Source organism: Danio rerio, chromosome 2 (genome assembly GCF_049306965.1).
Source record: "Danio rerio strain Tuebingen ecotype United States chromosome 2, GRCz12tu, whole genome shotgun sequence".
Classification (NCBI taxonomy): Eukaryota; Metazoa; Chordata; class Actinopteri; order Cypriniformes; family Danionidae; genus Danio; species Danio rerio.
In genome coordinates, this window is record NC_133177.1 from 22,906,183 (window position 1) to 22,933,803 (window position 27,621).

General features: G+C 37.3%; 1 protein-coding gene across 2 annotated transcripts in view; it reads right to left on the reverse strand.

Moving 5' to 3' along the window:
- dpydb (dihydropyrimidine dehydrogenase b) overlaps window positions 1–27,621 on the reverse strand; it is a 303,194-nt gene that overhangs the window by 49,783 nt on the left and 225,790 nt on the right. For both annotated transcript variants that reach the window (XR_012386199.1, NM_212893.1), the window contains 2 exon segments: window positions 25,376–25,496; window positions 16,849–16,968 (listed from right to left, as the gene is read on the reverse strand). Coding sequence is in view for 1 of the 2 variants with exons in the window: in NM_212893.1 (NP_998058.1) it covers window positions 16,849–16,968; window positions 25,376–25,496 (241 nt within the window). In the remaining variant the exon portion in view is untranslated.

Genomic DNA, 27,621 nt, shown 5'->3' on the forward strand with positions numbered 1-27,621 from the left:
CAGGCTGCACACTTCCACTCAAGAACAGCTTCAGTCCTGTGATATTGTTGTGATGTTATTGTGGCACTGGCTCTGTCCTTCCCCTGTGCTTTGTTCTTGTTTTTCACGCCGGTCGCGCTGACAGCTCCTGTTGCTCTGACAACCCCAACATGTCCTTGTCAAACAGGGTCGCTCACGCCTGTTTGTCACCAGTACCTGTGGTGAAGTTTTCGGCACAAGTTCGCTGCATGTCAACAGCAGCACAGCCAAGGCAAACTCTAAACTTAGCTTGGGTGATCTAATAATGAGTCAGGGTTTAAATACTTTGGTAATTACAGTTCATCGAAAAGGAATTGAAATGGTATGAAAAGGAAACACTTCCATCCAATGGAAATGAAAAGGAACACTTGAGTTTTAATTGAATTCCTAATTTAAAAGTATTCTATGTACTCGTTGGAGTTTCTTCTATACTATTTCACCAACATATTTTCAAAATTGTCTTCTTATTAAGCTAATCAATCACATCATGTTTTCCTGCAAGTTTTAAAGATATTACTGCAAATGAAACATTCTAGCTTTGGCATTTTGAATTGTTATCAACACAACCTTTGTGTGGTAGTGGAACAAAAAACAGAACTGTTTAATTCTCTTGTCAAAGTTTGAGATGTGCATGCATTGTTCGGGCCACATAGCGGATCTTTTTAAAATTAATTTCAAATTTAGTTTTAGCATTTGGCACAGAAGCAAGTGTTTTTAATATTTGACTAGAACATGTGCCCTGTCAAGCAATCAGACTTGATTTGTCTTTCCCTACTTATACATTGATCAATATTGTTTGGTGTTAGGGAAGGAAGACGGTGGAACTGTCAATTGTTCAGTCAGTCACTCAGCAGCCTCTGGTGGATTTATGCAAAGGTGTGAATGGCACTGGCGAGAAAAATTTGAGATCTTAAAAAGAGTACACAGGCAACGCAGTAGCGCTTAGTAGGTAGTGCTGTTGACTCCCAGCAAGAGGGTTGCTGGTTCGAGCCTCAGCTGGGTCAGTTGGCGTTTCTGTGTGGAGTTTGCATGTTCTCCCTGTGTTCGCGTGGGTTTCCTCCAGGTGCTCCGGTTTTCCCCACAATTCAAAGACATGCGGTACAGGTTAATTAGGTAGGTTAAATTGTCCGTTGTGTATGAGTGTGAATGAGTGTGTAAGGATGTTTCCTAGAGATGAGTTGCAGCTGGAAGGGCATCCGAGGCGTAAAAACATGTGCTGCAAAAGTTGGCGGTTCATTCCGCTGTGGTGACCCTGGATTAATAAAGGGACTAAGCCAAAAAGAAAATGAATAAACAAATGAATGAATGAAAAAGCGTACACACACAGCGGCCAAAAACTGCAATAAAACATAGCTCCGAGGACGTATTTGGCGCTCTCCAGAAATGTATATAAAGATACGTTTTCAATATGAGCCTGGGTTGTTAAAAACATGCAACACATGCTAGATGACGAAACACAATGGTAAAGCTCAAAAGTGGTCTAAAGCCAATTGTCTTAAAATACAAAAGGAGTGTCTATACTGAAATTTTATGACTTTCCCACAGTGCTGATACCTGCTCTTCTTTAAAACAGAGTCTTTAAAACATCTTTAAGTCTGAGTCTAAAGTGAAAGCAAGGTATGTGCTGTCTTCATTAAGACTAATCAACAACAAGACAACATTAAAACTATAATTCTAAAAATAATTGTGATTTTTTTCTCCATCACTACCACATTGAAGATAAGACTGACTCCATTAGCGTAGAACAGTAAAGAAGTGTCACACTTGAATCAGAAACATGTCATAATATATATTTTCTAGGTGCATGTTATGTTACTGATCTTTTTGTGAATTCAATCATAAATTATTTCCTGACAACAAAATGCTTGCCAAAAAAATGCACTTTAAATTTAAAAAAATGTTACATTAAATTGAAGATGTTTAAAATTATATTTTAAAAACTGACAACCTGAACATGTACCATAATGTCAAAAAATATACATCTAATTATGAGTGCTTGTGCAGGTTTCATCTTCCTGGTAATGCAGATGTTGGACTGAAGCAGCTTATATTAATTTACAATGATGAAGGGCAGAGGGTTGCTGAATAACTACTGAGAGATTTCAGCTGCTGTCTGGGCTTTTACTGCCTTTCTACACCCCCTTTTCTTCATGTGTTCAATACAGTTTTCCTGTGTTATTTTATTTTATTAGACATAACTTAATTTGTAAACTATTTAGATTAGTTTTCTTTGCATGTTTAGATTTCATCATTTGCTATCAACATCTAGAGAAAATCTGTAGTCAACAGCACCTTTAGAAATATGTTTTCTTAGAAAAATGATGTGTTGAAATTTTAGCTCCTCCACTGTATCCGTTTTAAATCAGATTTTATCTTCACACATGTGATGCTTAAAATCAATTTAGAAAAATCCACATTCCCGCTTTATGTTTCTTTTCCTGTTTACACGCTCACAGAACACATCCAGTCTGGTCACATACGAGCAAAAAAATTTGAATTGAAAATTTTTTTTACTTATCTGTCAGTGTAAACAGGATCTAAGAAGATAGTTTACTTTGGTTTTGAAAAATAAGGTGGATACTTATCAGACCATTACTGAGGCTACATTTCCTAGGCCTGTTTTTTTTCTGCTAGTGTTCAGCGGTATCACACTCGGGCCTTACAGACAGCACAGTCTGTGCCTAGAACAAAGACGTTCCCGGACTCGCTAGCGCTCTATATCTTCCATCAATACCTCATTACTCTAAGCAGGTCCTATCACAGCATCCAACGTGAACAGGCACAGCTCCGGACGAGCGCCATCCTCAGTCTGTGCCCGTGCTGAGGTGATTGACAGCTCAGCGAGGCCATCGGTGGCATCTGTTAGCACGCAGCGTCCGCTCCCAATGCCAGACTCTCTGATTAATAATTCTAAACACAGCACGAGACGGAGCGTGGGGTCTCAGCATCCTCTACGATTTCTATCTTCACCTGAATATGTTGTGCCTCAAAAAGACCCAGGCAGATAACAAAAGCAAATAAGAGACGGGAATGACGGCACAGCTCTCTGTTAATTACGCTTGCCGATGCTGCCAGGGCGTCTGGGGAACATGGTTTTCCATGCACAATGAAAGAGAGACGCAGTAATATATCTGTGACAGCAGACTAGTCGGTCGGCATGACCAATCATTAAAACACACATCAAATGAGGAGCACGCTGCCAGCTAAATGAAAACACTGTGGGAGGCCCAACCAGGGGGAAAATAAAGTGACCATATGATCTAGACTAGAGGTCAGCAATTACCGGACCACGGCCCAGATCTGTACCCAGTATTGGCTTCGTCCGGATTGCAAATCAGTTCTTGTAAATTAATATAATCCTACACACAGCAAATCTTTCTTCTTTCTGCACACAAACATTCAGCCAACGTTACACAGATGCTACCATTGAAGTAGCATTACATAGACTACCATCACAATAATAAATGTGCATTATCGTTGAATGTTCTGCACCTAATGCCTCAAAAACAAAGCAGCTATTTTGGTGGAGAACTGAAGAGAGGAAGATTTGTGTGATCTTGATAACAGATTATTTTTAAGTCACACACACACACACACACACACACACACACACACACACACACACACACACACACACACACACACACACACACACACACACAAACACACACACACACACACAAAAGAAAATTCTGCCATAATTACCTCACCCTCATGTCATTGCAAACCCATAAGACTATCTTTGGAACGCAAATGAAGATGTTGTAATGAAACCTGAGAGATTTTTGTCCCTCCATTTAAGGTCTATTCATCCAAAACTCTGATGCTTCAAAGATTTTATAATGAGATCATAAAAGTATTACGTATGAATAGAGGGGTTTAGTCCCATTAGTCAGATAAGACAAGATTACTTTATACAGTATGATGATCATATTTACTTTCAGCTTTTCAAATATAACATGCACAAACAGTAATGCTTAGAAATAAAAGCAGAGGTTCCCAAACTTTTCAGCCCACCACCCCCAAAATACCTATGCCAGTGACTCGCGACCCCCACCTTTCTTGGAGGTGGTTATAAATATACACATGTTGCGCACAAAGCAATAGGCCTATATAAACACGAGCAAACTGACAACACAAAAAAATCATAACAATCCATAATTTTTAGTCATATACAGTTGAAGTTGGAATTATTAGCCCCCCTAAATTACCAGCCACCCTGTTTATTTTTCCCTCAATTTCTGTTTAATGAAAATACAATTTTTTCAACACATTTCTCAACATAATAGTTTTAATTACTCATTTCTAATAACTGATTTATTTTATCTTTGCCATGATGACAGTAAATAATATTTGACTAGATAATTTTCAAGACACTTCTATACAGCTTAAAGTGACATTTAAAGGCTTAACAGGGTAATTAGGTTAACTTGGCAGGTTAGGGTAATTAGGCAAGTTATTGTATAACGATGGTTTGTTCTGCACTCTATCGGAAAAATAAAAATGCTTAAAGGGGCAAATCATTTTGGTCCCTAAAATGGTTTTTGAAAAATTAAAAACTGCTTTTATTCTAGCCGAAATAAAACTAATAAGACTTCCTTCATAAGAAAAATATTATTAGACATACTGTGAAAATTTCCTTGCTCTGTTAAAAATAATTTGGGAAATATTAAAAAAAAAGAACTGTATTAACTGTATTTGTTTAATTTAATATTAACCTCACCCAAAGAGACTGGTGGGCACAATGCTTTCAGCACAAGTCTATTCTTGGTTTATTATTGGAGATCAGCTAATCAGAGATCATCCTCAAAGTTCACTTGTGGCCTGGATTTATTTTTAATGTATTTGATTGCCATAAAGGTGTCAGAAAGTTTAACTTGGTGATAAAAAATATATATATGCTAAATCTGACATTATTGCTGTGCTGTTAATCTGAAGTAAACACACCAATCCTGTGAACAAAAATAATAGAAAGGCTGATAGCTTTTCATTTGCAGATTTTTTTTTTTACGTAACCATAAACTATTATTTTTATCTTCTGTGGGTTATGGATAAAATATGGTAATTCTATGGAAATCACCAAAGGACCCACTGTCATTGTCCTGCAACCCCCAGTTTGGGATACACTGCTTTCAGTCCTTTACCTTAACAGTTTATCCTTTATTTCGAAGTTTGATGGAAGTTTTCAATGATCCAAAGCATAGGTCTCAAACTCAATTGCTGGAGGGCTGCAGCTCTGCACTGTTTTGCCTTCAACCCTAATCAAACACAGCAGATCTAATAGTGATCTAGTAGTCTTGAACACCTTGATTAGTTCTGTGTAAACCCTAGAGATGGTTGTGCATGAAAACCCCAGTAGATCAGCAGTTTTTGAAATACTCAGACCAGCCCATCTGGCACCAACAGGCATGCTACTTTCGGTCACTTAAATCACCTTTCCTCCACATTCTGATGCTCGGTTTGAATTGCAGCAGATCATCTTGACCACGTCTACATGCCTAAATGCATTGAGTTGCTGCCATGTGATTGGCTGATTAGAAATTTGCTTTTAGCAGTTGGACAAGTGTACCTAATAAAGTGGCCAGTGAGTGTATATTTTAATAACTTAAACTGAAGCTCAAGCGTGAGGTTTCTTCTCTCACGTAAGGTTGAGCTGCTGAAAGTGTGAGTCTAATGGACTTCCAGTGGAGGGACATCAATCTCTCAGGTTTAATTAAAAATATCTTCATTTGTGTGTCGAAAATGAATGAAAGTCTTGGATTTGGCGCGACATGAGGTTAAATAAATAATGAAATAATTTTTCATTTTTTGGAGGATGGAAAATGAAACCCTATTTCATTTAATATGTTTCTCATTTTGAATTTGGTGAAATGCTGTCTCTCTTCTCTGCATCTTGACCCAGAGTCATAATATTTGATTTTTTTCGTAATAGTTAGAAACGTTAAGCTGAAAAATGTGAAAGCACTTATAATGAAGCCTCAGTGAAGCACAGATCTTGAGAGGCTATTGAAGGTTTATGATCTCTAACTTTCACAAGGTATTGTAAATGCCAACTTGGAAAATTTATGATGAATTCTAGGCGATTCCAAACCATATTTGGTCTTCATTTCATTCCCTTAAAAAATACAAATAAAAACTCTGCTTTAGGAGATCTGTTCAGCTCAAACACACTGCATTATTGCTCATGAGTGCTTTTCACAGTTGGATAAGTTAACCTTGCATCGTTTTACCCCAAATAATCATAATGTAATAAGGTTTATAAATAAATAATAATATAAATAATAAATGTTTACATAAGGCATCTTAAAATTAATGCCATCTATCAAGCTGTTCCCTGAATGGACTTTTCACTGGCACCAATAATAGCAATACGCACCTTTAGGCAGGTGTTCAACACGCTAACTCTGCTTATTACACAGTGGCACAAAACATATCAAATATTAGAAATAAACAGATTCCAAAAAAAGTCCATCTTGTGAATAACAAATCAAGTATGCCATCACAAACGTCTTTTAAGGTGAATGGTAGATTAGACCCTGATTGGTTTATAGCACATTAGACTCAAACACAGTCTTTAAAGGGTCATCCAAAAAAGAACATTCTGTCATTATTTACTCACCCTTTACATGCTTAAAACATATTTGTTTCAGTGTTCTGTTGAACGCAAAAGAAGATATTTTGAAAAATGTTAGTACCTGGCACCCATTGAGTTCCATACTATTTTTTTCCTACTATGAATTCGCCAGCAACCATCATTTTAAAAATAAATAAATTAATTAATAGAAGGTTCTAAAAGGGTTGTGTTTATTCTCCTAATGAGTTATGGGTGTGTTTTAGGCAAAACAATCTGAGTCTCATCTGAGTTACAGAGAATCTCCCATACCCTATATAAGCAAGTTGACGCGCACCATGGTCCATTCGTTATTTACATGGTAGACTTTTTAAGTGAAAAAACAAAAGATTCATTAGCGAGAAAGTCCATCTACAGAACGAGCCACATCCATTCCACCTCTTCTTTTTGACGATGAATTCGGGAAATGCAGGTGAACGGATTCCAACATAGCCCCCTGAGGTGAAGAAAGCATTGAAGGAGGCAGCAAATGTTAAATTTATAACAATTAAACAATACTTTTTTTATTTTAATTCTTTAATTTTTTGATATTTAAAGATATTTGTGTACTGTTGTACATCCCTGTGGGTGTACATTTACATTTACATTTAGTCATTTAGCAGACGCTTTTATCCAAAGCGACTTACAAATGACGACAAGGAAGCAATTTACACAACTATAAGAGCAACAATGAATAAGTGCTGTATAGGCAAGTTTCAGGTATGTAAAGCGTAAGATCAAAACAGTAGTAATTTTTATTTTTTATTTTATTTTTTTTGTAGTACAGTTAGCGGTGGAGCCAGAGAGGCAATTACAGATTAGGAAGGAAAGTGGAGACTTAATAGTTGAGTTTTTAGTCGTTTCTTGAAGACAGCGGGTGACTCTGCCGTTCTGATGCAGCTAGGGAGTTCATTCCACCAACTGGGCAGATTGAATGCGAGAGTTCGGGAAAGTGATTTCTTCCCTTTTTGGGATGGAACCACGAGGTGACGTTCATTCACAGAACGCAAGTTTCTGAAGGGCCTATAAATCTGCAGAAGTGAGAGCAGATAAGAAGGAGCAAAGCCAGAAGTCGCTTTGTTAGCAAACATCAGAGCTTTGAATTTGATGTGAGCAGCAACTGGCAGCCAGTGCAAACAGATGAGTAGCGGAGTGACACGTGCTCTTTTAGAATCATTTAAGACCACTCGTGCTGCTGCGTTCTGGAGCAGCTGAAGAGGCTTGATAGAGTTAGCTGGAAGCCCAGCTAGTAGAGAGTTGCAATAGTCCAGTCTGTAGAGAACAAGAGCTTGAACAAGGAGTTGAGCTGCATGTTCAGATAGGAAGGGTCGGACCTTTCTGATGTTATAGAGTGCAAATCTGCAAGATCGAGCAGTTCTAGAAATGTGGTCAGAGAAGTTTAGTTGGTATTAGGCAATGAGCACACACATAACTCTTTAAATTCATTCATTTTGCTTCAGTTTAGTCCCTTTATTCATCAGGGGTCGCCACAGCGGAATGAACCTTACTTATCCAACTTATCCAGCATATGTTTTACCCATACACTACGGCTAATTTAGTTTATTCAATTCAACTATACTGCATGTCCTTGGACTGTGGGGAAAACTGGAGCATCCAGAGGAAACCCACACAAACACTGGGAGTACATGCAAACTCCACACAGAAATGCCAACTGTAATACCCTGAAATACCCACCTGTGACTCAAACCAGGGACCTTCTTGCTGTAAGTCGACAGTGCTAACCACTAAGCCACGGCGTTGCCCTGCTCTTTAAATGACAATTAAAACCCTGCAGCACTGACTTTAGACCAGCTTTTAGTAGGTCAATGGTGCTGTCTATTTCAACACACCAATGATGCACCATAACATACCTTTTCAGACCAGCAGACCAATGGGTGCAGAAATGGGTATAAATACACTTGCTATTTAAACAACTTGGCACAAACAGTAAAATGATACCTGAAACCAAGCTAAAACTGGTAAAATAGACTATTATAAGGGCCAAATAAGCAACAGGCTCTTGATCATTCAAATTTCTATGCATGGTTTGTCACAATTTTACATTAAAATGGGTTTTTATATACAACATGAAATGTTTAATGACTATCCAAAGCAACTGAATTTGAGTGATTGGCTCTCGATTGTTAAATATTTAGCCATCACATTCTAACACTGAATTTCACACCGCACATCTTTGGCACTGCAAAGCAGTTAACAGCGCAAAAGTGGTTTCAAAAAGCTAACCCCACTTCTAAATTACAAGTATGGAACAAGTGATCCTATGCCCAGGGTTAAAAGTGTTGTTTTTGAAAAATGACACACTGTGGCTGTGAAAAGGCCTTTTGGTGGCTATCCGCTATGATGAAGTCATAGGTAAACCACATTAGTAGCAGGCTTGAATCTGTTTTGCAATCATAATTGCCTTAACATTGGAACTACCAGCATTCTATAACTGTTAGAATTACCATGGCAGTCTTTCTGAGCATTCATAGACCATTCCAAATAAAATTGGTCATATTTACATTTAAAGTTTCTATTTTAAAATTAATTTTAGAAATAAGCATTCAATGTCTATCATCATGGGCGGCATGGTGGTTTAGTAGTTAGCCTCACAGCCAGAAGGTCGCTGGTTTGAGTCCTGGCTGGGTCATTTGGCATTTCTGCGTGGAGTTTGCATGTTCTCCCCATGTTGGCGTGGGTTTTCTCCGGGTGCTCCGGTTTTCCCCAGTCCAAAGACATGCGCTATAGGTGAATAGAATAAATTCTTTAAAATTAAAATTAAAATAAAAGCCAAAGGAAAATGAGTGAATAAATATCTATCAATCTATTTTATGAATTCATTACCTTAAAAATAGCCTTAAATTGTATTACAAGATGGCCGCGATATGTGTCATTATTACACGTTTGAGAATCGGATCATCGCATTTCACAATATACTGTGCATGAAAATATCAGTAGATCAAAAGTTTCTGAAATACTTGGAACAGCCTGTTAACCCATTCACAGGTAAGTTTAAAAACACTTCCGTAGACTCCTAAAAGAAATAATTGAATGTGATTACTATTTAGCATGTGTCACTTTAAAGTTTCCATGGTAATGCGTTGTTTATCACGTGACACACCACAGCCTGATGATTCATGTATATATTATTTTTTTATTATATTATTTTTCTTTTTTCTGTAAATCACAGTAAACTGTGAAATGTGATATTCCGATTCCTAAACATGTGTAATGACATGTATTTAAACAGCTTGATGATAATATTTTTTGATCTATGATGGCTGATGGGCACTAACATGTGATGGGCACATGCCATGAAAGAAACTTGGAAAGAAAGCTGGATTTAAAACATGTTAATTCATAAACTTCTCCCAAAATACAGTAAATTAAAGCCACTTTTCCACTATCATGACAAACAGTTTTAACAACAGTAAGATACGGTTTCACTTGTGTTTCCACTTGAGCCTGGAATGGCGCAGTAATGCCTCATTTCCACTGAGTGGTACGGTTCAGTTCGGTACAGCATGGGTCACCTTTATCAGGCTTGTGTCTCCACTGTTCATGTTTTCTGTTCATTTGCTCCTTTGTTAGTTTGGGCTCCTCCTTTGTTTTTTCGCACGTCACACTCGTGTTTGTCCATATCTAAAAGGATCGGATGTCAGAAGTACTTCAATAACCACACGCACGTGATTATTCCCAGCTCAAGAAGTTTGTTATTTCAAATATAAACGATCACGTGAGCTCTCTGGTGAAAGTGAAACCACTCGTGATATCAGGCGGCCTCTGAAAATATCAACAGGACACAGGGCAGATTCTGCTCTTCTTTTTGGCTTTGAGGCTGTTCATCAAGACAACGACAAGGTTTGTTTGTGTTCGGGTAAACTTTGGCTCATCATTAAACGTATATATTATCACGTCATAATGGCTCGGTTTTGTATTTCAAAATCGTGCATTATTTTCATTCTCCTGGCTTGTGCTCATGCTAGTGACACTTCTCTGTAAACCAATAGCATTGCTGCACATCTAGCTCCGCCTTTCAGTACCCTTTTGTTACGCTAGGTAACCTTTGGAAAGGGTACCCAAAAAGTGGTACAGCTTTTTGGTACGTTTTGACAGAGGAAACAGCCATAAAAGTGTACCAAACCCTACTGTAGAAGTGGAAATGGGCCAGTATGGCCCATAAAGAACACTTAGTAATAATTAGTCAAGCGTGCTGAACAGTTCTGGACTGGTAGAGCTTGTGTGCACATAATGTTGCCATTCTGCTTCCTTGTTGCTAGTTTCTTCATAGCTGGCTAGGTGGAAACATGCTATTTATTTATTATTCATACATGAATAAAGTAAACATTAGAAAAAAGAAGTCCCCAATGCAGAAACATCTGACTCTTGCCCATATGACTGTTTACATTACACTTGTGCAACCAAGACAACGACTGACGCATTTGTATTACATTTCAGAAAACCCCACTAATGGCACCAAAGTGGAAATTTGTAACAGTTTCTGTGCTGACTGGCCCAGATTAGCATGGAATAAACAGTTAAAGCAAAGAAAACCATTCGACTTAAGTTTACTGTAACTGTAAGAAGAATAGAGTAAATGTTGTAGTTTGCTAAACATTGTGTGCATAAAGCTCCATAGACATCAGTGTATTTTACAAGCCATAAAAGTAATGCATTGTTAGCACTTATGTATAATTTAATGTCTGAAATGTAAAATTAAAGCTATTTGCTTGAAAACCCTGATAAATTGTGATTTATGACAAGCGCCACACGCATCTTTCTCTGGCTCAGCACCAGCCATCATGGGAAAGTGGATTTTAATTTAGCAGTTGATCAAGTGAACGTTGTAATCACACTGGTGGGATCATACACATCAAAGGGTTAAATGTTTTAAATAACCCCTCTGTCTCTATAGTAACCATCAGTGACTAATGCGAAAATATTGTGGAAAATTTGATTAAAAAGTTGAGGAAAAAAAAAAAACAGGTCACAGAAAAGATTGATTTCCTCCACACTCAGAGTTTATGCCAGTTGCCACATAAATCAAAGCACCTTAAACCTGGCCACTGCTGCCGAGTTAAACATTAAATTACTGAATACATTAGAGAATCAAGCCAGCTCCACCGAGAGCTCAAGGCGGCAGACATTTATGCACCCCTGGATGCTCTGCGCCTGGTTTTATATGCTCGGGATATGGGCTTCTGAAACAAAAGTCTGAGGAGAGCTACTGTACTGGGAGCAGATAAAATATGTGGGGCCACACGGGCTCTTTAGGGCCCCTGCTGATCAATAGCTCAGTCTCGGACAGTGCCTTAGACCGTTGCAGCAAGGCTGGGTCCCACGAGAGAGCTGCACGGTAAGGCCCATAAGACTTTAAAAGTGAAAAATATGACAGTCAGTCAGTTTTGCTTGCATAAAATAGAGCCTCAATAGTATGAGTATTAATTTTTAATGCAGGCAGTGTTTCTGACCCTGTCCTTGCCTCTGCAGACACTGTGGCAGCTCAGCTGAAGGCAAAAGGAAAAGGTGAAGCTCAAACACACTCAACTGTACACAGCTCATGCTATAAAGCCCACATGAATCCACTGCTGTTTATTTTGGTAAAAATTGTTTATGTGTGAGATGCAGTGATTGTCTTCATTAGTGGTAATAAGCGAACAGATGCATATTGACATTTAAGTTCTTTCTAAACACTAATGAAGACAATTTGTAAACGTATATAGCTTATAAATGTGAGTATAGCTTATTGTTTTTAACATCTGCATGTAATTACACACATTTTTTCAGTAATATAGGTTTAGTACAGGGCTGCACGGTGGCAAAGTGGATTGCCCATTCGCCTCACAGCAAGAAGGTTGCTGGTTCAAGCCTCGGCTGGGTCAGTTGGCATTTCTGTGTGGAATTTGCATATTCTCCCCATGTTCGCGTGGGTTTCCTCCCGGTGCTCCGGTTTACCCAACAAGTCTAAAAACATGTGGTATAGGTAAAATGGGTAGGCTACATTGTCTGCAGTGTGTATGAATAAGTGTGTATGGATGTTTCCCAGTGATGGATTGCAGCTGGAAGGGAATCCGCTGCGTAAAACATATGTTGGATAAGTTGGCGGTTCATTCCGCTGTGGTGACCCCAGATTAATAAAGAGACTAAGCTGAAAAGAAAAAGAATGAATGAATGAATGAATGAATGAATGTTTAGTATACACTTACCGGCCACTTTATAAGGTACAACTGTCCAAAGAATTTCTAATCATCTAATTGCATGGCAGCTACTCAATGCATTTAGGCAAGTAGACATGGTCAAGATGATTTGCTGTAGTTCAAATCAAGCATCAGAATGGGGAAGAAAGGTGATTTAAGTGACTTTGAATGTGGCATTGTAGTTGGTCCGAAAAAGAGAAAATCTTTCACGTTGAATCTTGTGGCTGATGGGCAACAGCAGCTGAAGACCATACCAGGTGCCACTCCTGTCAGCTAAGAACAAGAAATTAAGGCTAAAATTTGCACAGACTCACCAAAATTGGACAATAGTAAATTGGAAAAACATTGCCTGGTCTGATGAGTCTCGATTTCTGCTGCAACATTTGGATGGGGTCAGAATTCGGCATTCACAACATGAAAGCATGGATCATCTTTGGGCCCATTAGTACCGAATGAGCATTGTGTCAACGCCAGAGCCTACCTGAGTATTGACCATGTCCATCCCCTTATGACCACCGTGTACCAATCTTCTGATGGCTACTTCCAGTAGAATAACGTGCCATGTCATAAAGTATTAATCATCTCATACTGATTTCTTGAACAATGACAATGAGTTCACTGTTTTCAAATGGCCTCCACAGTCACCAGAACTCAATCAATAGAGCACATTTGAGATGTGGTGGAATGGGAGATTTACATCATGGATGTGCAGCCGACAAATCTGCAGCAACTGTGTGATGCTATCATGTCAATTTGGACCAAAATCTCTGAGGAATATTTCCATTACGTTCTTGAATCTACACCATGAAGGATTAAGGCAGTTCTGAATGCAAAAGTGGGTCCACCCTTATACTTGTAAGGTATACCTAATAAAGTGGCCGGTGAGTTTATATACTTCTAGATGTCAATAATTTGATGCCATCTACGCCACCTACCTCCTATAGGAAAAACAAAGGGAAAAGAACAAACCGGTACATATGGCCTTCTTAGACCACGAAAAGGCTTTCGTCATTTGGCACTCTCTAAAATCACATGGAGTTCCTGACGTGTACGTCGAGTGGATCAGGCTCCAGCACCAGCACAGTCCAATGCATAGCCGGATTGTCACCTCCTTTTCCAATCAGCTTCAGAGTACACCAAGGATCAGCCCTGTCACCACTACTCTTCATCCTATGCATGGACACCATTACAGCCGACCTCCAGCTGGCCCACCCTTGGTCACTCCTTTTTGCTGATGATGTGTTCCTCGTCATTTAAGACCGGGCAGAGACCCAATCACCCAGCTCTGGAAAACAAAGCTTTGAGTATGGTCTAAGGCTCAACATCAAGAAGACTGAATATCTGGAAGGTGGTCCGTAAAAGAGATGGGAACATCACAATTGACAACGAAAAGCTGATGAAGACCAAAGAGCTTCGATTCCTGGACTTACCTCCGATGTCCAAGCAAAAATAAATGCAGCTTGGCTGAAATGGTGACAGGTTACTGCTGTTCTTTGTGACAATAAGATGCCAGACCCAAGGGCATAGGTTTGCTCTTGACATTGGTGGGGACGGCCCAGACGGGTGAATCCAACACCCCCCAAACCTCTCACATGACAGTAGGGAAAGGCTCTGCCAATCACAATTTTCATATGTGTTTTGTGGGAGGTACGATGAGAGGAGAACGTGATTCAACCCTTCCTGCATGTCAAGGTTAAGAAAAATGTACAAAATAATTGTCTGCCCAGTAGCCCTGTATGGCTTCAAATGTTGGCCCACCTCTACCACACATGAACAGGCCCTAAACACCATGGAGATGCAGATGCTCCACTGGAGCCTAGGAATCACAAGATAGGACCATATTATGAATGACGACATAAGGAAGCAACTGGGAGTAGCCCCAATATAGGAGAAGATGCCTGAAATGTGCCTAAGGTGGTACGGACGCATAAATAGAAGTGATGAGAACAGCCATTAGGATTGCTCCAGACAGACGCCAGCCACGCGGCAGACCGAAGAAACGATGGATGGACAGATTTAAGGAAGACTTGAAGATCGTCAATACACTGACAGAAGATGTCCTGGATGGGACCAAATGGAAAAAAAAAAATGTTGCCAAAGAGCGGACTCGGCACCAGCGAGAACAACGGCAGGATGACAGAGATGTCAGTACATCATACTCGTTTATAATCTATCACTCTACTAACAGACCATTCTGAGAGATGTAAACCAAAAACAATGGTCTCAACGTATTTCCTGTTTGACATTTTTAATTTCTATAGCTTCCGAGAACCAAAAAAGATCCACATATTGATAAATCATGTTATGATAGCTGTTTTAACATTAAGCTATGATTGAATTGCCTCTTGTTACAGTTATGAAATAGTTTAATAACAAGCAGGAAATGTTCATGAGCCAATGACATCAAAGCATTGAAATATTCTATATCAGTGTATCTTAACCACGTTTCTGGAGGACCACCAACACTGCATATTTTGGATGTCTCCTTTGTCTCTTACCCCCATTACAGGTCTTTCAGTCTCTGCTAATGAGCTGATGATCTGAATCAGGTGTGTTTGGTTAAAGAGACATGAAAAATGTGCAGAGCTGGTGGTCCCCCAGGAGCGTGGTTGACAAACACTGGTCTATATTAAATTGTCAACATCTGCATTGCAATGCATTGCAAAAACAATTAATTTCGATATCTCTAAAGCATTCCAACAGCCTCAAAAGAAATAGGGTCAACGAGGGTCAAATACACATAAAACTTTTTTTTCTTTATCTCGTTTACCATTAAAATATGTTTGAAAATAGATAAATTTACTTTGAAAGGAATTATCGAATATAGCTTAATTATTTCTTACACTGTTGGCTACAAATCCTGAGCATAAAACAAGACACACACACACAAACAAACAAACACACAAGAATAATAACATTACATGCAATATTTCTTAAAGGGGACATATAATGCAGCTTTTTACAAGATGGAAAATAGCTCTCTGATGTCCCTAGACTCCTAGAGTGTGTATGAGCAGTTTTACCTTAAAATACCACTCAAATTGTTTTTCAGAACTCTTTGAAACTGCCCCCTTTAGGCTTTGATCCAAATTGTGCAGTTTTGGTGACTGTCACTTTAAATTAAAAGGAGATTTTGAAAAGAGGACTGAGCTACACACATCTTTGTGTCAGCAGAGTGGCAGATTCTAAACAGGACCAGTGTTATCTTAAAAAAAACTTCTCACTCAGGACTGTCTATGCAAATGAGGGAGAGATTGTAACCAACGAGCAGGGTCTCAGATGATGAAGATGAAGTCTGATTTTAAAATTAGAATGAATACATTTATAGCATTAGAGGCTGGCTATTTCCACACACTGTTGCCACACAACTGTTTCAATCCCTTATAAAAGTGATGTTGGAATGATAGGTCCCCCTTATAATGTACAAAAAATAAGAGGAAGAGCTTAAGAGCTTATTGTTAACCAGAATACCTACGTTTTTTTTTTCCCTAGGATAACAAACAAGTCCTTTAAGCAAGTCCAACTTTAAGTACACCTTTGCTTAAAACAAGTTACAATTTAAAGTTATTTATGAAACCAGTAACGCACAAACAAATAGCTCAATTAGTTTTTCATAATTAACAATCAAACAGTTATTAAATAAAATTATCATGTCTTAACATGAAATTATGCTTTTTATATAAAAAAATCCATCAACCAAGATATATTTATTAGGAAAACAACCTAAAAATACTGTCTGACAGAATGATTTTTTTTGCAGCGTACTTCAAGCCGGGCTGATGTCATTTTTGACTACAAGCCTCCCACACTGAAGCTCTTTTTCTAGAGAGCAGAGAGCATGGCCAGTGCTTTCACACCTGATCCAGTCCATCTGTCTGTGCAGGCAAGAGCTGACCAGAGCAGAGCAAGCTCAGACATCTCTCTCTCACACACACACACACACACACACACACACACACACACACACACACACACACACACACACACACACACACACACACACACACACACACACACACTTACCAGAAACACCGCCATATGTAGTTCTGGCGCCTCTGCCAATCCCAGGCCAGGGTGTAGCATCGGCTTTGAGGGCCATTAGTCCAGATACAGTGTTGGTGGCTGTGACTCCATCCGCACCTCCTACAAACAAACAAACAAAACCAGAATTTCTTACAAAACCCTAAAGCAAACACACTGTGTGGACGGGATGACACTACTGGGTGACGCTGATCCTGAAATACAGCAACATAAAAATACTGCGCTGTAGATAATCCTGTCAGAAAGACATGCATAACATCACCAGAGCTTCTTTTATAAATTGTATGAATGATTTGATTTTGATGCTAAACTGTGTGAATGTGAGTCGACGGTGAGGGCGAACAAATCTAAAAGGTCAATCTTAAAATGTGTTTATATGAATACAAAGTGAAAAGCACTGGTGCACAATACCTGCTAATGTCATTTTACATAGTCTCATAGAGATCAGTGTTATTTAGAGACAAAATTATTAAATTAGTAACTAGGTTTATGATTTCAGAACTAATTTCATGTATTTCAAATGTGATTTTAACATATAAACAAAATATATGAAATTATTCAGAAGTTGCACTTTATTTGGGAAAATACAGCCAAATTATTGGAATTTTTAATTATTTTTCAAATATTTCCCAAGAGATGTTTTCACAATTTTTTCTACACACTTATAAACATAATTAATAAATATTTAATAACTAATTTCTAATAATAATTATTATAGTTTTTCATTTCTATTGTCTTTGCCATGATGCCGGTACATAATATTTTTATTAGTTATTTTGCAAGATACTAGTATTCAGCTTAAAGGACAATTTCAAGAGTTCACACTTAGCTGGTGATTGATTGTAAAGTGTGTTTGGCATGCTGTTCTGGGAGAGAGTTCTGAGCTCATAAGATCCTCGACTCTGGAGCTCTCTCCCCTTTGCAGGGCGGGAGGGGAGATTGAGCTTGGGTAGGTTTCGAGAACTCCCCTGCTTATTTATGGTTAATGATAAATTAGGGATTGCTAAGAAGACATATACTGCTGATTGGTGCTAATTTGGTTTGGTCAATTCACCTATGTTGGAAGTTTTTGGACTGTGAGAGGAAACCAGAGAACATGAGGGAAACCCACACGAGGACACAGAATGTGGCCTGTAAGGGTGTTTTCACACCTTTATCTGAATGCCTGGTCCTAACCCAAGTTCGATTGTTCTCCCTTGGCTGGTTTGTGTTTGCACATCTTTTTTCCTTCTGAACCTCGTTGCGCCATTAAGCTGCTGTTTTGTGAACAGCTGTTGCTAGGTGACAGCCATGAAAGCAAAGTGCCAAAATGGAGATGTCAGCACATCACAGGCTGCATTTGAGATCGCATACTTTCATACTATTTAGTACGCTAAAATCAGCATGCGAGTATTTCAGAAATTATAGAATTTGAAAATCAGTATGCAAGCAAAAGTCAGATGACCTACTACTTCTGGCGAGATTCTGAAGTGCGCAACGCATGCATGCTGCGCCCATAATGCCCAGCGAAAGAATTCACAGATGGGAGTGAAGCGATGCAACTGACGCAGGTAGGTAACGTGACCATGACAAAATAGCGAACATAGTCTGTTCGAATTCCATTCAAAAACATTTAAAATGTTCAGAACATCACAATGTCTGCAGAAGCTGTTTTTGGTGGAAACAAGCACACATTATCACTGTTTGCACTGGGGATCACTGTTTACACAGACATACACACGAATGAACATTATAAAAACAAAATTTTGTTGTACAGTTGGCGGTTCATTTCCGTTATTTGGTATGATTGCATTCATATCAGAAGTGAACCATATCGGGGTTTGCACAAACTGTACCCCAGACCACCTCTTTCATGCAGACTTGGGTACAGTTCACGGGTGCGCACCCGTGTTCAGAAGACAGCGTTCACACTAGCTTAACGTACTGTGCTTTGACAACAAACGAACCTGGGTGCAGACCAAAAGTGCTAATGTGAAAGCACCCTAAGAGACTTGGATCTGTGACATTCTTGCTGTGAGGCAACAGTGCTGGCTTCTCAAGGAAAAGGGAAGAGGAGTAGGGGTTTAAGGGGGGATTGTTTAAGATGAAGATAACTGAGGTAAGAAACTCTGGTTATTTTTGGTGAGCTAGGAATCCTCCGATTGGTAAATCATGCATTAGCTAATGCGGGAAGAGCGGTCAATCATAAGCACGTGACCCTCTCGAAATTAGTTTGTAATTACATATCACTTAAAGGCATAACTAGGTTAAATAGGTTGATTAGATAGGAATTGTTAGTACAGTGGACAACAGTGGTTTCTTCAGTAGCCAATAAAAACAAAACACTAATCTTAAAGTGGCTAATATTATACAGTTGAAGTTTGAATTATTAACCCCCTGAATTATTAGCCCTAAAGTTTATTTTTCCCCAATTTCTGTTTAATGGAGAGAAGATTTTTTCAGTACATTTCTAAACATAATAGTTTTCATAACTCATTTCGAATAACTGATTTATTTTATCTTTTCCATGATGACAATAAATAATATTTCACTAGATATTTTACAAGACACTTCTATACAGCTTAAAGTGACATTTAAAGGCTTAACTAGGTTAATTACGATAACTTAGCAGGTTAGGGTTATTAGGCAAGTTATTGTGTAACGATAGTTTGTTATGTAGTGTTTGTGTATTGTATCTAAAATTTGTAAAAATAATTTTGTCTTTAAAATGGTGTTTAAAAAATTAAAAAACTGCTTTTATTCTCCAGAAGAAAAAAAATATTATCAGACATACTGTAAAAATTTCCTTGGCCTTTTAAACATAACTAGGCAAATATTTTAAAAAGAAAAAAATTCTAACAATAATTCTGACTTCAACTGTATAAGATAATATATAATATAAAAATGTAAAATCTGCTTTATAGCCAATCTAAAATAAAAGATTTTCAAGAAAATAATACAATAGGAAATACAATGCAGATGTCCTTGCTCTGTTGAACATCATTTGGGAAATACCTAAAAAAATAATTACAATTTAACAAGAAGAATAATAATGCTTTCTTCAACTACATACAGTACATGTTTTTTTTTTTTTTTTTGTCTGGATATGAAGAGTTCAGATGCAAAAATCTCTAAGTGGCATCTGAAATTTTCTTCTAATATTAGAATTTTACCAGGCTCTTGATTCAGAGATTCAGGTTTTATCAGGCTCTTAATGTCTTCATACAGCAATTAAAAAAAATTGATTATTTTCATTGCTTTTCATATAAAATAACTGAACATAAACATACAAGGCTGAGAAAAAATGCTTATTGTAAAAGAAAATTCGAGATGGCACTTTGTTTTTTTTCATGATTTTTGCATCTGAACTCTTTATATATAAGTACAAACAAAAATACACACAGAAGTAACTGCATTACAATGCAAGACACCTTACATATATTTGTATTCAGGAAGAGGCTTGTAATATAAAAACGAACATTATACACAGAAAATCTTATTTAAAAAGGTTATATTCAAAGGTTATCCTTCACCCTCTTGTCTTCTGTTGTGAAGGACATGAATAAGAACAGGGTTAAATGAGATTAAATGCTATGTAATAAATGGCATGAATAAGATGGGAGTACTGAGAAAGAGTACTTGATGTCTTCATTTACTCTGAATATGCTTTCTACCACAAGTCGTTCATTTTGTGGAACTAAGATAAATTGTGAAATAAAAATCTTTAAATGTCATGACTGTAATAGCCCCTTTCACACAGTGATACCGGTAAATATCCGGAAAATTTCCGGAACGACTTTACCGGTATATTCAAAAAAGCGCTGTTCACACAGGCGAGGACGTTACGGAAATTTTCCGGAAAAGAGCATTCACACATCCATTCCAAAATACCGGTAAATTCTGACATCATTCACCACAAATGAGCTTTAAACGGCTGCGCTTGTATTTGTAAACATTTGACTAAATTACAAACTCTGTGGATGATCAATATTGTAAACAACTTTCACTGGATCATATTCGCATGTCGAGATGTTCATAATATGTAAGTGTGCTGACGCTCACAGGCTGTTTCATGGGCACACGCAAAGCTTGAAGGTAAACAAACAACGGCTTATCATAAGCATCTTATCGATGACTATTTGCACAGTTGGCATTAAGAAGAACATATAAACGTGATCTGACTAACTTCTAGCAGCTAAATGTGTCTGGAAAAATATTCAAAGGCTTTTATTCTCACAAACCGCGCGGACGTAAATGCGTCTGACTGTTGTGATTGGCTAAAGCAGACGTCTCACGTCAGCACGTTCTAGACGTGCACGAGCTTATTCCGGAAATCTTCCTTCTGCATTCACACAGCGCAGCATTCCGGCAAATTGCCGGTAATGTTACAACTTCTCTTTCCGGAAAATAGCCAGAACGAATTTACCGGTATTTTCAAAAAGGACCTGTTCACACATACAACCTTTCCGGAAAATTGCCGGTAATTTTCCGGAAAGGTCTGTATGTGTGAAAGGGGCTAATGTCATGTTTGTGAAAATGTTATTTGGAAATCGCTGATTAAGATAATGATTAAATGTGCTGTAATGATGAAAAATAAATTAACATTTATTCTGCACAATTATACAGCATTTCTGCATTTGCATGAGTTGTGAAATTAGCTTGCATGTGTATTGTTAAACTGATGTTCTCAATTAGTTAGTGTTTTTCATGTGCATGTGTTTTCTTAATTTCCAGTGCAACTGAGCTCTCTCGACAAATTTTTCCCTCTTTGTTATATTGCAGCCATTTCCCCCCTCATTAATGTACACACAGCACCCCATATCAACAGAAAAACAGACTTTTTTATTTTTGCAGATTTCATAAAAAAGAAAATCTGAAACAGCAGGACCCTTTGCTTTTTTACACCTGCATTTGGGGATCCTCTGCCATTCTTCCTTGCAGATCCTCTCCAATTCTGTCAGGTTGGATGGTAAACGTTGGTGGACAGTCATATTTAGGTCTCTTCAGACATGCTCAATTGGGGTTATATCAGGGCTCTGGCGGGGGAACATTCACAGAGTTGTTGTGAAGGCACTCCATTATTTTAGCTGTGTGCTTAAGGTTATTGTCTTGTTGGAAGGTAATCCTTTGGCCCAATCCGAGGTTCTGAGTAGTCTGGAGAAGGATTTGTCTAGGATATCCCTTTACTTTGCTGCATTCATCTTTCCCTTAATTGCAAGCAGTCATCCTCATACTGTCCCTGCAGCTGAAAAACACCCCCACAACATGAAGCTGCCACAGCCATGCTTCACTGTTGGGACTGTATTGGAGAGGTGATGAGCAGTGCTTGCTTTTGTCTACACATACCACTTAGAATCAAGGCCAAAAAGATCTATCATTAGACCAGATAATCTTATTTCTCATTTTTCACTATCTTGGAGTCCTTCAGGCGTTTTTGAGCAAACTCAATGTAGGCTTTCATGTGTCAGGCCACTCTTCCATAAAGCCACAACTGGTGGAGGGCTGCAGCGATGGTTGACTTTCTACAACTTTCTCCCATCTCCCGACTTCATCTCTTGAGCTCAGCCACAGTGATGTTTTGGGTTCTTCTTTACCTATCTCACCTAGGCTCTTCTCCCATGATAGCCTAGTTTGGCCAGCTTTAGAAATGGTTCTGGTCATCCCAAACATCTAGCATTTAAAGATTATGGAGACCACTGTGCTTTTAAGAACCTTAAGTGCAGCAGAATTTTTTTTTTTTTTGCAACCATGGCCAAATCTGTCACAATTCTGTCTCTGAGCTCTTCAGGCATTATCTTTGACCACATGATTCTTATTTGCACTGATATGCATTGTGAGCTGTACATCTGCCTTTTCACTGCGCACAACATTTGGACACAACTGTCGGAATACACCCCCTTGTGGCAGTCGCACAGAATTTTCAGTTCTGTAGTGCACCATGGGAGAGAAGCTGTTCTCGCAGTGTCCAAAATAAAGGAGGGCAAAAGCAAGAGCCAGTATTCTGTTCACCATGATTAAATGAATGAATGAAAACTGAAAACTCATAGACCACTAAAAAATATTGGAGACTTAAAAAACTATAATTTTATTAATTTATTACATACATTTATGAATATAAAGGTTTCTTTTATATAGACTTTTTCTAATATATATATATATATATATATATATATATATATATATATATATATATATATATATATATATATATATACATATATATTTCTCATCTCGCGCACACAGACCTGCTTGTACAACTCTGAAATACATCACATCCAGTCGGCCAGTAGCATACAGTTTAGTCGCAGGAGTTGAAATATTTCAACGGATCCGCAGCTCAATTCGGATCCGAATTTTCCGCATACGGAGATGATCGAGACTCCAAGCAGCTCCCGGACTATTCTCCATTGAAAAAGAATGTCTTCCAGTCTGTCGCTTGTCATTTGTCGTGTGCAGTGGAAAGGAGGTTTAAGGTCTTATATAGACAGGTGTGTGGCTTTCCTATGCAAGACCAATCTGTATAATCCAACACAGCTGGACTCAAATGAAGGTGTAGAATCATCTCAAGGATGATCAGAAGAAATGGGCAGCACATCAGCTAAATATATGAGTGGGTCTAAGTACTTGTGATGTTTCAGTTTTTCTTTTTAATAAATCTGCAAAAATGTCAACAATTTTGTGTTTTTATGTTATATATTTTCTTTTGGAGAATCTAAGAAAAAAGCATCATGATAATGGAAAGCAGCTAAACGTATTTCTATTATTCTTCAAGTTGTGCAAACTGAAAATTTTCAATAGAAAATATGGATATTAGAAACACATCAATTTTTGTACAACAGATTTTACAGTTGAATGAGATGTTTTTTAGTCAATTTCAACAGGGGTATTTTACAGAACTGGTCAGCACATGTACTTAAATGTATAATCATTTTTATATTGTTTTTAAACAATTATTGTTGTGCTTATTTATTTAAAGAAATGGCTCCTTCTGCCATGGTGGAACAATTACTGAGGCATTGCACAACTGAAAAAAGGTCTGTTCTTCAAAACCATGTAACCTCACAGAAACACCTCACATGTTGCTTCTCCCAAGAGGTTGTTCTTGCCATTAAATATTGGATAGCACACATGAAACACATGGCTGCAGTGCATGTAAACCTACCAACACCCATCGTAGTGAGAGGAAAAAACCTGACACTATAACCACATAACGTTGGTAAATAGAAACACTGTCATTTTGCCACTGGTGTAAGGTAAATACATATATTTTATTTCTTGACTGTATTCAAGTACATATCTTATCACTTCATTAACACTTCATTAATTCATTAAATTAAAAATATATAACACTTATCACTACACTACAGTTGCTGAATGAAGCTGAAATTGTTACCTGTTTAGAGAGATTCTGTAGTGCTGTTTAATTTGTGAACAAGCTGTCTTTTATCAGTTAAACTTTTGAACAGGTTCACAATTGCACTCAATAATACATTTTTGAATAGAACGACATCTGTAAACTAATTAACAATTCACTGGTTTAAATGAACTATTCAGTGTGAGTCTCTAGCAAATTAGTCACTAATTCAAATGATCTGTTTAAAGTGAGTCTTCAGTAATTGATTCACAGATTCAAATGATTCATGCAGGGTGAGTCTCCAGTGAAAGATCAGGTGCGTTCGACTTCATACAGCACTGTCCAGATCGATCGAAATCTAAAGTGGTGCATGCCGGTTAGAAATGTTGTCCAGATTGATGATGTACCGACGCCACGTGACTGTCACATGTGGCATTAAAGTACCACGACAGGATATATTTCCTGTTTAGCTGTTTATACACAAGTGTTAAAAGTGGCATTGATGAACCTGCTCTTTCTGGGTAACTTCTACTTAAAGTGTAGCTCACTTATTTTAGAAATATCCTTGTTTAATCTCTTTGGATTAAAGTGCTTTTTTGAAAATGCTTTCATGATGCAAAATAATCTTATTCATTGTTTAAGACCTAATCAAAACACCTTGTTTTGGGTTTAACATTGATATATTTTAGAAAGTTTTATATCCATAATTGTAAATAAATGCACCCCTTTTAGCATATTCAAACAAGAAGTATTAGCCTAAAGAGTATTGTTTTAAGGTAAATGTTTGCAAATAATTAATATAGGCTGAATTTAAACAAACTTTGTTTAAAAACATAAATTTAACACTACTAAATTTAATGTAAATTGTGTTCATGTAAAATTGTAGTAAAATTGAAACAGTGCAGTAAACTTTATGTAAAATTTAGTGCTTCAGTGTACAGAAAATCACCATAACTTGTGAGTCAATAGCTTCACTTGAATTAAACCCTGATTTCATAAGATTGCAGGGTGTTGTAGAAAGACAAAGGTTAGGAGAAGGCTACAAACCCATTTCGAAGGCTGGACACTTTTTTTGTTATGTGATTTCAGTCTTAATGACAAATAAAGTTGTAAATAGTATAAATATAGTATAAATATACTGTATCATTATTAGTGAGTAAGTGAGGATGTTCATACCTTCATAAGCAGCTGTGGCGATGTCAACGATGTTGGTAACATTGGGTGTGAGTTTGGCGAAGAAGGGGATGCTAGTGGCCTTTCTAACCCAGCGACAGATGTTCCTCACCAGCTCAGGGTCCTAGAGAGAGAAAAATCAACACTCATTACAGACTTCTCCAGAGCACGGAAACAAACTGCTATTTAAATGAGTCCCATTGTGTAAATCTCAGGTGTCCCCAGAATCCGTCTGTGATGCATCAGCTTGAAATACCTCACGGATCATTCATTACATAGCACGTAAAAGGCCCTTTTTTTGGTGGAAGCAAAAACATGCTGTTCTTGTGTCTCTGAATACAAATGAGCTGCAGTTCTCCGCCTCTTTTCAGAAAAGGGCAGGGCTTTTAAATGCATACCTTGGTTACAGCCCTTTCACATTGAGAACAATGCAATTAAGCACAGCAAAATGTGCTTTAACACCAAAAACAAAAAGAGTCATCACCTTTGGTGCATTAGTGCTACAATTCACAATTTATGCAACACATTATAATTTATGAGTACTGCTTTTTCTCAAAACCCTTTTTAAACATCATCAAGTGCTTGTGATATTGCAAACTAAAGTGGATTTTGATTTTATAATTGACAAATATAGCTTGTAATTTTTTTTTTTTAAATGAGCTGATTGCTACAAAAATATAATTCCATGAAACATCAACAACAAAAAAAGCACACTAAACATCAGTGTTGAGGGTTACGCGTTATAAGTAACACATGTTATGTTTTAATATTACTTTTCTAAAGTAACGAGTAAAGTAAAGCATTACTTTTAAAAATAAGTAATATTATTTGAGTTACTTTAGAAAAAATGTAATGTAAAGCTTTTTTTTCTCAGCAGATGAGTCAGTATACTGTTCTACTAACTGAATCTATTATCTGACTGTTCTACTTACTTACTTGTTCTACTTAAAAAGTAACCAAGTAAGGCAATTAGTTACTTTTTGGGGGAAGTAACTCACTATTGTAACGCACTACTTTAAATTGTAACTGTGCCCAACACTGCTGAACAAACATTTTTGCAATAATATTTCAATTTGGCTTCTGCGTCATCGTACAAATGTTGTTACTTGTGTATGGTAACACTGTGTGTGTGTGTGTGTGTGTGTGTGTGTGTGTGTGTGTATTGAAGTCAGTTGAAGTCAGAATTATTAGCCACCCTGAATTATTACCAGCCCTGTTTATTATTTTCCCTAATTTCTGTTTAATGGAGAGAAGAATCTTTCAACATATTTCTAAACATGATAATTTTAATAACTCATCTCTAATAACTAGATATTTTACACTTCTATACAGCTTAAAGTGACATTTAAAGGCTCAACTAGGTTAATTAGGTTAACTGAACAGGTTAGGGTAATTAGGAAAATCATTGTATGATGATGGTTTGTTCAGTAGACTATCAAAAAAATTATATAGCTTAAAGCGGCTAATAATTTTGACCTTAAAATGGTTCTTAAAGAAATTAAAAACTGCTTTCATTGTAGCTGAAATAAAGCAATAAAGACTTTCTTTTTAAGAAAAAATATTAGACATACATTGAAAGTTGTCTTGTCCTGTTAAACATCATTTGGGAAATATTTAAAAAAGAAGAAAAAATTAATGGGGAGTATAAATACTGTAAACTCTTAACAATTTTGTAAGTTACACCCTATTTAATTGAAATATGAACTGAACTTTACTGTAGAACTAGTATGCAGTACGCTGCTGTATTTTAAAGTTGCATTGTGAAAATTACTATATATTTACATTAAAGACATACAATACTGTAAATACATAAACAGCAAGATAAATGGAGCTGTAAATGTAAACTGTATTTTTGCTGCAACTGATGTACTGCAAACTGGTGAACTGCTGTCAGTAAGCTACTGTAGATTCTTCAAGAAATCATTAACAGTGTTTATATTTGGCTCTTTTAGTAAATGTTATGATTCTACAAATATTTATACAATAGAGAGGTTACAATCTATTTGTCTATCAAACACTTTTTAAACATTTTAGAACACCTGAAAATGCAAGTTTAAACTATTTACACTGTCATAAATCTCGAATACTTTGAAACAGATTTAATTTTTTAAAGTGTTTTGTTTCTATTTTTTTTTACTGAGGTAAAAAAGTACAAATAAATAAATAAAATGTAGGCTTATTGTTAAGAACAAAACACATAAATTATATGAAATAGATCCTTACCAAAAAGCCATAATCTAAAGCTGTAT